This window comes from Gossypium arboreum, chromosome 8, assembly GCF_025698485.1.
Source record: "Gossypium arboreum isolate Shixiya-1 chromosome 8, ASM2569848v2, whole genome shotgun sequence".
Lineage (NCBI taxonomy): Eukaryota > Viridiplantae > Streptophyta > Magnoliopsida > Malvales > Malvaceae > Gossypium > Gossypium arboreum.
In genome coordinates this window covers 139,494,943-139,509,567 of record NC_069077.1, presented here as the reverse complement: position 1 = coordinate 139,509,567, position 14,625 = coordinate 139,494,943, and the positions used below count along the sequence as shown (strand labels likewise).

At 34.4% G+C, this 14,625-nt stretch overlaps 2 protein-coding genes across 2 annotated transcripts; one reads left to right on the top strand and one right to left on the bottom strand.

Annotated features, from left to right (window-relative positions):
* The first annotated feature begins 3,300 nt into the window (after positions 1-3,300).
* Positions 3,301-11,401, top strand: LOC108469876 (uncharacterized). Its single transcript, XM_017770960.2, has 6 exons — positions 3,301-5,154; positions 5,467-5,607; positions 5,741-7,502; positions 7,901-8,193; positions 8,764-9,602; positions 9,688-11,401. Exons 1-6 carry the CDS (start codon positions 3,739-3,741, stop codon positions 11,048-11,050), a joined length of 5,814 nt encoding a protein of 1,937 aa, XP_017626449.1. The 5' UTR covers positions 3,301-3,738; the 3' UTR covers positions 11,051-11,401.
* A 1,185-nt stretch (positions 11,402-12,586) lies between these two features.
* LOC108469003 (uncharacterized) lies at positions 12,587-14,463 on the bottom strand. Its single transcript, XM_017769877.2, has one exon. It carries the CDS (start codon positions 13,993-13,995, stop codon positions 12,664-12,666), a length of 1,332 nt encoding a protein of 443 aa, XP_017625366.1. The 5' UTR covers positions 13,996-14,463; the 3' UTR covers positions 12,587-12,663.
* Positions 14,464-14,625: the final 162 nt, after the last annotated feature.

The following is a 14,625-nucleotide window of genomic DNA, read 5'->3' as shown; positions in this document are numbered from 1 at the left end:
TGGGTCAGACTTAAACAAAAAAATAATTACACATTTCGAGCTGAGTTGGACTTTGAGTAACCCAACTATTTATATATTTTTCATCTTAAATTTTGATTTTAAATCAAAAAATTTAATGAATAAGGAGCTTTCCAAATCAAACATTGATTTTAAATTGGAATTTTAACCCAAACCAAAAATTAAAATATTTAGCTTTTGGTTTTCAAAAATTAATTTTCAATGAAGTTACTTTTTATCCTCCCATTAAATTTTATATTTTACAACATCATATCTAAATTCGACATTTTATTTTTTCATAAATAAATTTTAAATGTTTTTATACACAGAAAATAATTTATTAGATTATCTCAATATTATTCATAACATTTTAATTTTTCTGCTTATACTAAGCTTTTATCACATAAATCGTGGCGGGTTTATCTTGCATAAACAGAGAAACCGGGAACCTGAGGTGCAACTAAGGATTGGGATAATGCCAAGTTTTACCCCTATACTTTTAATGAAATTGTCAATGTGGCACCTCTAGTTTTAATTTATTCATTTTAGTACATGTACTTTCTATCCATTCGATATTTTGGTACCAATCCTAACCACGTTAATTTATGACGCGTTTAACATATGGACCTGTAATGAAGTAACACGTGGCATGAATCGCACCAAAATTTTTAAACAACAGTCAAAGGACTTATATATATATATTATAGATTATAGATTTATATAAAAATATCATATTTTGGATAAAACACAATGAACATGGAAAATAAGGGTATTAACTTAAATTTTAATTATTTTTAAATATGTAATTATCGTTGTAATTATTTAAATGTATAATTTTTACAGTTATTTTTTAAATTAAATATTATAATTATTTTTAAATATGAATTTAATAATATTATGAAAAGAATTTTTGTTTTAAAAGGTAAATTCATTAATTCATTTAATGAATGTAACCATATAATTCGGAGAGAAAATAATAACAAACACTCGTCGTATATGGTGAATGACAAGTTCAATCAACACAACAAAGGCTTTAGATTTAGCATCAATAGAACATTATGACATGTTGACAATTGACTTTGTCATAATTCAAGCACGATAAATCTGGAGTGATTGTAAGCACTTAACACAAGGAAATCAACCCCGGATGGCTCAAAGCTATGATAAAAAATCGACAAAAAAAAGCATTCACCAAACTAGAGAGGACGAAAACAAAATTATCATTAAAATCACTTGTAAAACTAAGATTACATGCATAAACAAGACTAGTGTTACAAGAGCAAACAAAAATTTTTAAAACCAAAGACTTATTAAATATATAAAACTTAAGATAACATGGGTCCAAATCTATACGTGAAATTATTTATAATTCTGAAATACTCTCAAAACAGAAACAAATCAAGAAGTTGACGAAGAACCATTCGCTTTCCAAGAAAAACTGCTGGTAGCCGATGGAGTTTTAACGAACGACAAGCACCGTCATTTGTCTATCACAACTTGTGAAGACAACAAAGATACCCATAAAATAGATCTGCAAACTGAAAAGAGATAAGACGTATGTAGTGAATGAGAAGAAGAAAGAAAGAAAGGGGTGATGGAGAGGAAAAAGGCATGTGATAACCGGCCTGGAGGTTGATATCGCTGAGCAAAAATCTGAAAAGAAATTTTTTTAAAACTCCTACTTTTATATATATTAAGATTTATAAAAGAAATACATATTTTGGATAAAACACAATGAACATGTGCGTCTCCCATGATGAAAATTAAAATTGTATTTTTACTATTTTAAAAGGTATTTTTTTTAAATTAGTGATTCTCTTCCAAGGAGCCGTTGTACCTTAAAACCGTATTCCCAATGAACTCCCCGAGTTTGTTTTTCTGGGTTTAATGCACACTTTAGTCCCTAAAGTATACTTCTTTTCCCACTTTGGTCCTTAAAGTGTTTTTAGCCCATTTTGGTCTTGTTATAAGATGTTCACAGTCTAGTCCTTTAAAAGTTAGTTTATTGGGATAGTCAACCAATCATATACTGCCACATGTTATACGATGATGTTATCAAGACATCATCATCCAAAAAATCTTAAAAAATTACAATTTTTTTTTAGAAATTTTAATATTTAAAAAATTTTATATATAACATTTACTAGAGCTTTAACATGAGATCGTTGTCTCTTGGAGGGATATCACTTGCGATAATTTTGTTTTATAATTTAGTCAATTAAAATTCATAATTGGTAGATCTTTTCAAGTGATAGATTTGGATAATTAAATCGATAAACTATGAAATTTAGTCCGAAATATAATTGACGAAGAATAAACATGTTGAGTTTTTAATAGAAATTAGTAGCAATAATAATAATTAGATTAAGATTTTTAAATCGAGAAAATAAAAGGATTAGCTTTTTAACTTTTAAATATACGAACTAAATCTCAAAATCTATAGAAATACGTGGACTAATATCATATTTTGACCTACATATTTCCCCTACTTTTTGGTATTTTCTATCAAAAACAAATCTAATATTTTTGGCGGCAATTCTTCCTTTCTGGTAGCAAAAATTAAAAAAAATAAAAAAGAAAAATAACTGATTTTACAAATATCCCCACTCATCAATCAAACGCGTACGTTCCCACTCCTATTTAATTAACAATCCAAAATGGCCTCTTTGATCAAATAATAAATAAATAAATAAATAAATATAAAATGTGATTTGAAAATTTTAATTTGATATAATTTTAAATATTTTTATTATAAAAATAAATCAAATTTACTTTTTTTTGGATTTTTTGAAAATGTGAATTTTTTATGGTTAAAATTATGTAACAATTTAATAAAATAGAGATTTTTTTGTTTTTTAAAGATCTTGAGATCTTTTATAGAAATTGATATAAATAATAAATAAGGTTTTGATACGTGTATATTTGTCTATATAAAATATATAAAATGACAAAACACCTTTAAAATAATACAATTTATTTTATAAAATAATCAATTTTTATTAATACCTAATTAAGTTAATGTTGAATTTACTCGTGATTTTAATTCAATTGAGTAAAATATATAGTCGTTTTAAAATATAAAGTGTTATATATTTATAAAATTCACATATAATATTTGTTCTATATAAAATTTGATATATTCACATATTTAAAATATATTTATATTAATTTTTAATGTATAGAATTTAAATTAATAATGGAATATTATTAATTTTTATAATGTAAATTATTAATTTTTATAATAATTATAAATTTAATTTAATTTAATTCACTACCTTTTCAGGCGCGTGAAGATTAATAGAACAAAAAATTTCACTAGTATAAAATGCTTTAGTATTTTCCCTTCTCTAAAACCTTATGCCCTAAGTCTCATCCTTCACCTGAAAAGAAACCCAAAACTTGAAGCCCCTCAAACTGCAAATGATTTTCTACTAAATTGGTTTCTAAGCGATTGTAGTTAATGGGTTTCGCTTTATTTTCGATTTTCAGTACGGAACGATCCAATTCAGCGTACGCCCTGGTGAGTTAAGTACCGAGTTCCAACGATTTGTATCTGTCTTCAAATATCATCGGTTTATAGAAGCACCCAATTGGGAAAACTGAAATATGGATCATTAGTTGAATACTCATTTGCCTAAATCTTTTCGATTAATACTATATGCAATGTTTTATGGAAGTTTAGGAATATTTTGGTATATAAATTAGAGGTTTTACATATTAACTTGTGGGGGGTTGGTGGTCATGCAATTAACACCGACCTCGGTTTCTTCATCGAAACAGAGGGGTTGTGGGAAAAAAACGGGTACTAGGCTTCAAACGAAGCGTAAGAGATTAGATGCAATATGTGAAGAAGAGTATAATAGGAACCATAGAGAAGGAAATAAGGGGGATGATGTTGAAGGGCCAGAGAGTGTGGATTTGGAACTCCGTAGGAGCTCACGGGTCAGGAGAGCGCCTGTTATTTTGGATGTGTCACCTAGGCCTCCGAAGAAAAGGCAAAAGGTTGGGAAGAGTGGGAGGTCTGGTCGGGGTAAGAGGAGGTTAGGAAGTGTGAAGGAGGAGGAGGAGGAACGGATGAGGGAGGTACTGACTCTGGGGAGTTGGACGTCAAGGTTGAGGACAAGGAGAAGGAATGCGAGTGTCAAAGTGAAGATGGAGGACAGAGTTCTGTCTAGTAGCAGGAAGCTTTTTGAGGATGTAGGTGGGAATGAGGAGGACGAGGAGGAGGGGGAGGAGGATGAAAATGATGATGATGATGAGGAGGAGGACGAAATGGAAGAGGAGGGTCAAATGAGTGATAGGGAAATGGTGGTTGTTAAATCCAAGAGGCTGGGGAGGGTTAAGGCGGCTAGTGGTTCAGGGAGTGAAGTGAAGGTTGATATTTGTTGCGAGGAAGAAGAAAGAGAGGTGGAAAAAGGAGGAATTAGAGGTGATGGAGTAGTGGAGGGTGTGTCTGCTTTTGAAAGTGAAATGAGTGAAAATAATGAGGATGAGGTTGTGGAAGGTACAGCTGTTGTAGAGAATGAAATAAGTCAGAGAAATGAGGAGAGGTTGGATGGCAATCTGGTTGAGGTGATTAACAAAGAACATAGAGAAGTATCAAATTGTATGAAATTGGATGAGGGCTACATTGACCAAGAAAATGCTAAGGTAATTGAATTAATTGAAAGCATGGAGCCGGCGGAAGAACAAGTTCAACAGTTCAAATGTCAGGATGAAGGAGCAAATGGAGAGGATGTTATAGAAGTACATAATGTTGCAGAGGAAGTTGAAGATTGTTGTGTTCATGATGCAAAAGATAATGGATTGTTTAAGGTTCCTAAAAAAACTTTGGAGCATAAAAGTGATATGAAGGTAGAAGAGTCAAATCAAACAGCTGCTGAGACAATTAGCAAGCCACGAATCAAACAAGGGAGGAGGTGTGGTTTGTGTGGTGGTGCAACTGATGGCAAACCACCAAAGAAGCTGGTTCATGATGCTGGTGATAGTGAAAATGAAGCATACAGCTCTTCAGCTTCTGAGGAACCTAACTATGACATTTGGGATGGGTTTGGTGATGAACCTGGGTGGCTTGGTCGTCTCCTGGGTCCTACAAATGATCGTTATGGTATTGCTCGAATCTGGGTTCATCAACAGTGTGCTGTATGGAGTCCTGAGGTGAGCTTTATTTTCCACCTCTTTTTTGAGCTTATTAATTGCCTTTTCGTGATATTTTTGAGTATGCACATATATGCATTTACACATATTATGCTGATTTTATCAACTATTGTTTCCTCCTCAATAAGCTCTAGGATTTTATAGGTATTTTGGACGTCCACTATTGTTACTGTAGCTTCTTTGGGCTTTTGATACACCATGGTCTTGTACCATAGCTTGTTGTCCATTCCATTGTGAAACTTCCCCTTTTAACAATATTCACTCTCTCTGTTTGCATATATATCCCCTTTTTTCTAATGTTCCTTTTTGTAGGTTTATTTTGCTGGCTTGGGTCACTTAAAAAATGTTAGGGCAGCACTTTGTAGAGGAAGAGCATTAAAGTGCACCAGATGTGGGAGGCCTGGAGCAACAATTGGATGTCGTGTTGATCGATGTCCAAAAACATACCACTTGGTATGTTTCTTGATATCTTTTTTCCAAAGAATCTCCCTCAGTACAGCCTCCCCTTCTCTTGCTTCAGTTTTCATTAGAGACAAATGAAGATGTCCATATTACTTTCTTATCAATAGCATTCTATTTTTTGCAGCCTTGTGCAAGGGCTAATGGGTGTATATTTGATCATCGCAAGTTTCTCATAGCCTGCACTGATCATCGACATCTTTTTCAACCTCATGGTATTCAATATTTAGCTAAGATAAAGAAAATGAAAGCTAAGAAAATGAAGTTGGAAATGAGGAAAGAATCAAATGATGCGTGGCGAAAGGATATTGAAGCAGAAGAAAAATGGTTGGAGAATTGTGGTGAGGATGAAGAGTTCTTGAAACGGGAGGGCAAGAGACTTCATCGGGATTTGTTAAGAATAGCACCTGTCTATATTGGAGGTTCAGAGTCTGACAGTGGAAAATCTTTTGAGGGTTGGGAATCTGTTGCTGGCTTGCAGGATGTTATCCGTTGCATGAAGGAAGTTGTCATCTTACCGCTGTTGTATCCTGAGTTCTTTGATAATCTGGGGCTTACACCACCCAGAGGTGTTCTTTTGCATGGCTATCCTGGAACAGGTAAAACTCTTGTAGTGCGAGCATTGATTGGTTCTTGTGCTCGTGGGGATAAACGAATTGCATATTTTGCCCGCAAAGGTGCTGACTGCTTAGGGAAATATGTTGGTGATGCTGAACGTCAGCTGAGGCTCTTGTTCCAGGTCGCTGAGAAATGTCAACCTTCAATCATATTCTTTGATGAGATAGATGGCTTAGCACCTAGACGGACAAGGCAGCAAGATCAGACACATAGTTCAGTTGTGTCCACATTGCTTTCTCTGATGGATGGTTTAAAGTCCCGAGGCTCAGTGGTGGTGATAGGTGCAACAAATCGCCCTGATGCTGTTGATCCTGCATTGAGGAGGCCAGGGAGATTTGATCGAGAAATTTATTTTCCACTGCCATCAATGGAGGACAGGGCTGCAATCCTTGAACTTCATACTCAAAAATGGCCAAAACCAGTTACTGGCTCTTTGCTGAAATGGGTTGCAAGAAAGACTGTAGGGTTTGCTGGTGCAGATTTGCAGGCCCTTTGTACTCAAACAGCTGTTATTGCTCTGAAGAGGAATTTTCCTTTGCAGGAAATATTGTCTGCTGCTGAACAGAAAGTTCTGGGTGCTAAACGTGTTCCTCTTCCCACTTTCAAAGTTGAGGAAAGGGATTGGTTGGAAGCGTTGTCATGTTCTCCACCTCCTTGCTCGCGCAGAGAAGCAGGAATGGCTGCTCAAGATTTAGTTGCCTCTCCTCTTCCTGCTCATCTCGTTCCTTGTCTGGTAGAACCATTATCTGATTTGCTTCTTTCTCTACGTTTGGATGAGCGCCTCTGGTTGCCACCCCTTCTTTCTGAAAGTGGTGCTGTGATTGAGAGTGCAATTGTTTCCACATTGCATGAAAGGGGACTGCCCAAGGATCATTGGTGGTCCCATGTTCGTGATCTTCTTCAAGAAGGACAGGTTGTTAAGCAGATAGTAAGTAGGCTATCATGTGCTGGAATGCTAATTGGAAAGACTAGCTTTGCTGATTATGATGCATCCGTAGGTGATATTAGTGATGATGTTGGCAAGTTTGAACATTCAATAGTGCATAATGGCAGCACACGCTCCAGTTTGTCACGAAGTACCTATTTGACTTCAACCAGGAAAAGAGGGTTTCGAATATTAATTGCTGGTTGTCCAGGGTCTGGCCAAAAGCATCTTGCTTCCTGTCTTCTTCACTGTTTTGTTGGGAATGTTGAAATACATAAAGTTGATTTGGCTACAATTGCACAAGAAGGGCATGGTGACTTAATTCAAGGAGTAACTCAAATTTTGAGTATGTTCCTCATACTTCATCTTGATGTTCTAGGCAGAATTATTTCTTCAGTAATTCCTGTTTGTTCTTTAATTAACATGAGATATACTATTTTGATGCACCTTTTCGCCATCTATGCTTCTTGGGTCATGGTTCAGGCTACTTAGTGATTCTGTAATCTAGGAATATTTCTTTATCATTCTTTTCCCTCTTCTAGTTGGTAGCTTAGTGGTGTGTAAGGGGTTTCAAGAGCATGTATGGCAACTACTCAGCTTCTTGTGTCATGTTTTCTGCTTTTATTCTATCCTTTCACACCACGTGTTTTAAACTCAAAAGCAATTTCTTTTGTGATGTTTGACTAAAGGTTTAGTTGATCTTGTTCATTGGGAAATCCTTACAAACTACAAATTCATTGGCAGTGAAATGTGCAAGCCTGGGATCAAGTGTAGTGTTTATGCCAAGAATAGATTTGTGGGCTGTGGAGACCATTTACCAAGTTGCTGAGGAGAGCAATTCCTCTTCAACATTACATCAAGCACCAATGGAGGAAGATCCTCAATTTGTTGAAAAGGAAAATGGATCCTCTCAGCAACAATCTGAGCTGGCAGAAACAGGAGAGGATACAGCTGCTGTTCATAGCATCTCATGTGCCTGGAGCTCATTTGTTGAGCAAGTGGAATCTATTTGTGTGTCTACATCGTTGATAATTCTGGTACGAGTTATTTTCATTTTACTTATTTGCAAGATCTAATACTCTTTTTTTTTTGGTTGCTTGAGTATCTAGGCTCTACTTGTGGAGCTTTGTAATGAAAGTAGTTTTTGCTTTGCTCTGGATATCTGATTTTCTTATTTCTATTTTCTTCAACAATTCCTTGGTTGCTTTGATTTGTCTAGTGTCAGATGGGACATATTAGCACTTTTTCTACTTGCTATCTAGTAGAACTTCTTCCATTTTACAGTAGAGGTTAATTTGATAGTTACTGCTTATCAGTTTTTTAAGCTGATTGATTCAGATAAACTTTAGAGTTGACATAACTGCATTGGAGAAAGGTATTAGGTAGAGCTCGTTCTCTGCAAACTTGACATGAATAGATTGACTTATCAAACTAAAATACAAACTTGAAACATGGTGCTTGAAACTTCATGCTTGGTCCTTTTACTTGGTTTAGGATATTATGAAGCCAATTGTTATGAACTTGTTAGTATTTTGAGCTGATCCTTGTTTAATCGTAAATTTCTTTGCAAGCATGTCTAAGGCTTAGGGCTTCTTATCTCCAAACAGGCTACTTCTGAAACTCCCTATCTGGAGCTCCCTGATAGGATAAGGGAATTTTTTAGGAGTGATCTACCAAATTGCAATCGGAAAACTACATTAGGGCATGCAGTACCCAGATTTACTGTGCATCTTGGCAGGGATTTCGACCATGATATGGTTGTTAAACTATCTGCTGCAGAGTTATCAAGAGATCTCCTTCAATCTTTCGTTCACTTGATTCATCAAAGATCTCATGTCCATGAAGGTCCCAAAAGAAAAAATTCTGTCCAAACTAGTGCAGCTACAGAAAATGATAATACATCTCATGGTTTGGCTTGTGAAGTTGGATCACACCCTCATGGTGATTTGTCTGTTACGGTGCCGACACCACCAACCAGCAGTAAAAATTTGAAGGGCAAATCAAGCTTGATGCTGGCAATAACTTCATTTGGGTATCAGATTTTGCGATGCCCTCATTTTGCAGAGCTTTGCTGGGTGACATCGAAACTTAAAGAAGGTCCTTCTGCAGAAATAGGTGGTCCTTGGAAGGGCTGGCCTTTCAACTCTTGTATCATTCGTCCCACCAACTCATCTGGCAAGGCAACTTGTGGGTCCAGCAACATTAAAAGCAAAGAGAAATTTGGTTTGGTCAGAGGTCTGGTTGCCGTTGGTTTATCAGCATACAGAGGCTTATATACATCACTCAGAGAAGTTTCCTCTGAGGTGCGGAAGGTTCTTGAGCTACTAGTTGGGTGGATTAATGCAAAAGTTAATACTGGAAAAGACAGATGTCAGTATGTTCATATCCTGTCTCAAGTTGCTTATGTGGAAGATATAGTCAACAGCTGGGTTTATTCACTGCAGAGGTACACTTTTCTCATTACATATATATGTCTTGGTTCATATATGTGTATGGATTATAATCTAACAAGAGATTTGATTCATTTGCAGTTTGGATCAGGATCTTCAAATAAAAGCATCAAGCCCCAATCCATATGCTTTGGGATCTCAAGGTAATTATTCTATACATGTGAATGATACAGATAGAATTAAGGAATATGGACCGAAAAGTTTCCCTGAATCTGAAGGTCCAGGTGCAAAAATTAATGAATCCACTGTGCAAAATAGCGATTTCATTGACTTGAAAGAAAAGGATGACAATGATGGAAAAGTGAAACTTTTTGAAGAAGCCATACAAGGGATAGGCCTCAGTGGTAATACTGATTCCGAAGAACATCTTAATTGTACTCTGGCTGACATACCAGTTGCACATGTAGATGAGCAGACTGCCACAAATCCTAGTTTGTGTGTGTCTGGAAGTACTAGAAATCCTATGGTTGATGGAGAATTAAATGCTCAAAATATAGATTCCATTGACACGAACAAGATAGATGATGATTGTACTCCTAGTGATGAGGGTAAAGTTGTTGCAGTGGAAGGTGCGGTAATGAATGTAGGTCTCAGTGGTAATACTATTTCAATGGAGCATCGTAACTATTCTGTGGTCGATGAGCTGGTTTGTGTAGGCAAGCAAAACGGGACAATGCCTGCTCTAAGTGAGTCAGTAACTACTATAAATCCTACCCTTGTGGGAGATCCTCGGTCTTCTAAACAATGTAATGGATTTGCACCCAGTGAATCTGTTCCTTCTAAGAATGGGTTCTGTAGTTCAGATGAACTGAATGGTGCAAAGTTCTCTGGTTCTGGGAAATCTTGCAGCCAGATTAATGCTTCTGAAACAAGGATCAGTATCACATCTGAAGATGTTGAGCATGAAGATCATGAACACGAAAAGGATCCCAATTTCTCTTCAAGTGGAACTGTTCTCCCAGCTGAATCAGAAGTTACATGCTTTTATCAATGCTGCTCTGGCTGCCTACATGCCCTCCTGAGTTTGATGCAAAAGGTTCTGCTTAAGGAATGGAAATCAGATGAGAGCCATTGGACAGTTGATAATGTTTATGAAACAGTTGCGTTATTGTCTGCGGATCATCTTTCAACTGTCACCAAGGCATTTGACGAAAACCCGAGTAATGAAAATAACAGGAAGTTATTGAACTGTCCCGAAAGGAGTCGATGCCGTTGCAAAAGCTCAGCAAATTGTTTAGTTATTCCCATGGAATGTAGCTGTCACTCTGTTGGCACCAGTTCACCGAACATACAAGTCGAATTTGATCCAAAATTTGTTTACAGAAATGGAATGATGGTTCCTATAGATTCTAGTCAAGAAGTTTCTTTTCACTGTAAATTCGAAACGTTGTGCCTTTGCCCTCTTATAGAGTCTATATCAATGACAAAGCAACCTGCTGATTGATTTCGGGTTTTTACAGCGTATCATATCTTCTTCCGAGAGGCATACTTGACTCGAAGGGTCGTTACTTAGTTTCCTACTCAAATAGCTTCCCCAAATTTTGTTTCTCCTGGGAAGAAGCTATAACCCATATATCATGTAAATATCATCCAAGGTTTCTTCTGCAGCTCTGGGTAGTACTGTAAGTATGTTTCTCTTATGGCCATCACATGATTATATATATATATTCATATGGAGGTTTGCCATTTGCTGAGTTTGTTATCTTACTGCATTCTTTTTGCTTTCTGGGAATTATTCTTTGATATTTTCAATTTAAGTAATGCAAAATTTCAGGGTTGATAAGTTTTGAGATAATCTTTCAATATTGTAGACATTATATCTTCAAACTATGTCCTTTATTCTAAATTGATTTTCAAACTTCAGAACATTTTAATTACATATCAATCAGGTGTTAAGTTAATAGTTAAATAACACAATATCTTATATGATTTAATATAAAATAAAAATAAAATAAAACTGAAGAAAATAGCGACAAAAATAGTAAAATATAGATTTTTACTAGATTTATATTTACAATATTTATTCTTTTAAAAAATTTAAAAGATCTTTTTACATATATAGAATAAAGATTTAAGAGTTATACTATGTAGATGGATGAGATTTGAATTTATGATATTTGTAATATATGGTTTGAGTTCAAATTTTTAAAAAAAATTAAGTTTATTATTTTTTACTTAATTGGATACTTAAAACTTTTAAAATGTATAAAAAGGTCCTGTATTTTTTGTACTCAAATGAGTATTTGAATTGTTAAAATGTGTCAAAAATAATTTTTGATCGTTAATTTTAATAGTTGACCGTTAAAGTTAATTGCTTTTAATTTTTTTAGTTAAAGTTACCATGACATGACATATGACAAAAAATTATAAAAATAAAAATTAATAAAGTTATAAGAATTATTAAATTTTAATAAAAATGTAAAAATAGTTAAAATTTATTAAAAGTTAGAAAAAATTATAAAAATTGTAAAAAAATATAAAAAGTATTAAATATAAAATTGTAAAAATTTATGAAATTTTATAGTCACAAGAAAATTATAAAAAGGTAAAGAAATTATAAAATTAACGTACCAAAAAAATCTTTTATAATTATTTTTCATGATTTTTATAGAATTTTATAATTTTTGTCATATGTCATGCTATGGTTGTGACACGAGATGACTTTTAACTCAAAAAACGTAAGGGTAGTTAATTAATGGTTAACGGTTAAAGTTAATTGTCAAAAGTTTTTTTGATGTATTTTGACAATTTAAGTAAGTGCAAAAGAAGTAAGAGCTTAATTATTTTTTTAAAAAAATTGAGAGGACATCGTTAAGCCTGAAAATATTAATTTTATCGTTGAATCAAAATTTTATTTTAAAATATTTTGTATATTTTAAAATTATGGTTCTCAACTAACTCAAATAATTTAATTTAATTTTTAATATGGTATATATTATTATTTTTAATTAATTTATTATTCTAAATGCTAGTGATAAAATTGTAAAGAATAATTCAAAATACTGATGAACAAAATCCAAATGAAAAAACACAGAAACATGTACCATGTTCGGCTCATCAAAAACCAACTCCAAGCTTAGTCGGCTCATTCTTCCATTTACAACCATTTGAAGCAAGCTTAGCTGATGATCTCATCATCGGCTCTGACATGCAGCGCGTAAGCACAAACTGCTCACACCCTTTACCCCCAACAACTTTCTCATCAACTGTAGTAGTAATCGCCGCCGTTGGAGGAGCAGCCGAGAAAGAACAAGAAGACGACGGTGGCTGTAACGAAACTGGAACAGGATTATTAAAGTCAACGACCTTTTGTTTGACCAATGGTTGCTTTTCCTTCTCCCTGATGAAATCCTTACTACACACCCATGTCTCCTTTGATACCTCCATTGACAACTTTGGCTCACACATCATTAACAGCAAACAGTCAGGCAATAAATTCTGTTGACTTTCACTCTCCTTTGACTCATCACCTTCTTGATCAGTTTTCATGGCTTCTGTGCATTCAAGTTCGGATCTTTCTTGGGTTTTCTCTTCTTCCTCCACCATTGAAGTTGAGCCCTTTTCTTTTTCATTTTCTTCACCATGTAGATTCAAAGTTTGTTCCTTTATGGTTGATTCTTGCTGGTCAGCATCTTCATCATTTCCTTGTAATTCTTTGCTTTCACCTGCATTTGTTTCAGCTTCTGGGTTTTGTTCTTCTTCATTTTTAGGGTCTAAATCCAAAAACTTGTTGGCAAAAGCAGCCATTTTTATAGGATCAGATCTGCATCTCGTTAACAACAATGCATCCTTTGGTGGAATACATGAAATACTCAACCTAGCTTCATCTTCTTCATCTTCATCATCATTTATTTCAATATCCTCAAAAGCATGTCTCTCACTACTTTTCCTCTTTTCATCATCATCATTATCACCAGATCTTGCTTCTGTTTTGTCTTGTTTATCTTCCCTTTGGTTGGTCATACAAGAAGGCAAAAAGCAGTAAAAATATTCAGCCCCAAATGCTTTCAATGCTTCACAAATAGTCAAGGGCAAATGCACCCATTTCTTGCATTCTTGACTATTATTATTACTTCCATTGTTATGATCCATTCCTGTTCTTTTAGATCTACAAGCTCTAAACTTTTTGCCTTGTTTCTTACTTTTCACTCTGACTTGACCTATACAAGTTACCTTAGGGGAAGATGGCTCAGGGTTTTCAAAACCAGAGCTTTTCTTTTTACCATTAGAGAACATTGGTGAAGCTTGACCACCTTTCATGCTACCATTGCTTCTCATCAATCTCCTACCAAAAGAAGAAGAAGAAGAAGGACCTGAAGTGAAACAAATGAAAAGGTCACTCATACTGCTGCTACTGCTAGAACCTCCATGGGATCTCTCTGGATCCATCTGTTTTAGGGGGGTTCACTGTGACATCATCATTTCACAAGGAAAAAGATTCTTTCTTTTTTCTGATTGATAGTCAATGAAATAACATAAGAAAAAAAAAGGGTTTTTTTGTTTGATTGATGGTGAAGTGATGGGGTTGTAAAGATTTACATGTACGAGGAGGATTAATGGAAGAGAGAGAGAAGAAAGCATGTGACATTGAAATGAAATGAATGAAAATGAAAGGAGGGAGATGAGGAAAAATATATGTTTTGTCTTTAGCAAATCTTTTGTTTGTTTCTTTTGAGGTTAGGTTCAATGGGCCATTGAGTGCTGCTGTGTTTTCCTTTTTTAGTTACTTTCCTTTTGGGTTTGATAAATTGACTGCTCACATGTAGTAGTGGGCTGAATGCAAATAATATTAATGTTAAATTTTGCTATTAGTCCCTATACTTTGTGAAAATTATGAATTTAATATTTGTACTCGATTGATTTTAACTTTTGTACTTTTTGAATTGATCAATTTTAGTCCTTATATTTTTCGTATTTTAAATTTTAGTCTTGAGTCAACAATAACAGTTAAATTCAATTACTAGTATTATTTCAATTACTAGTATTATACTATGTATATAATTGTAAATTTAGTTCATA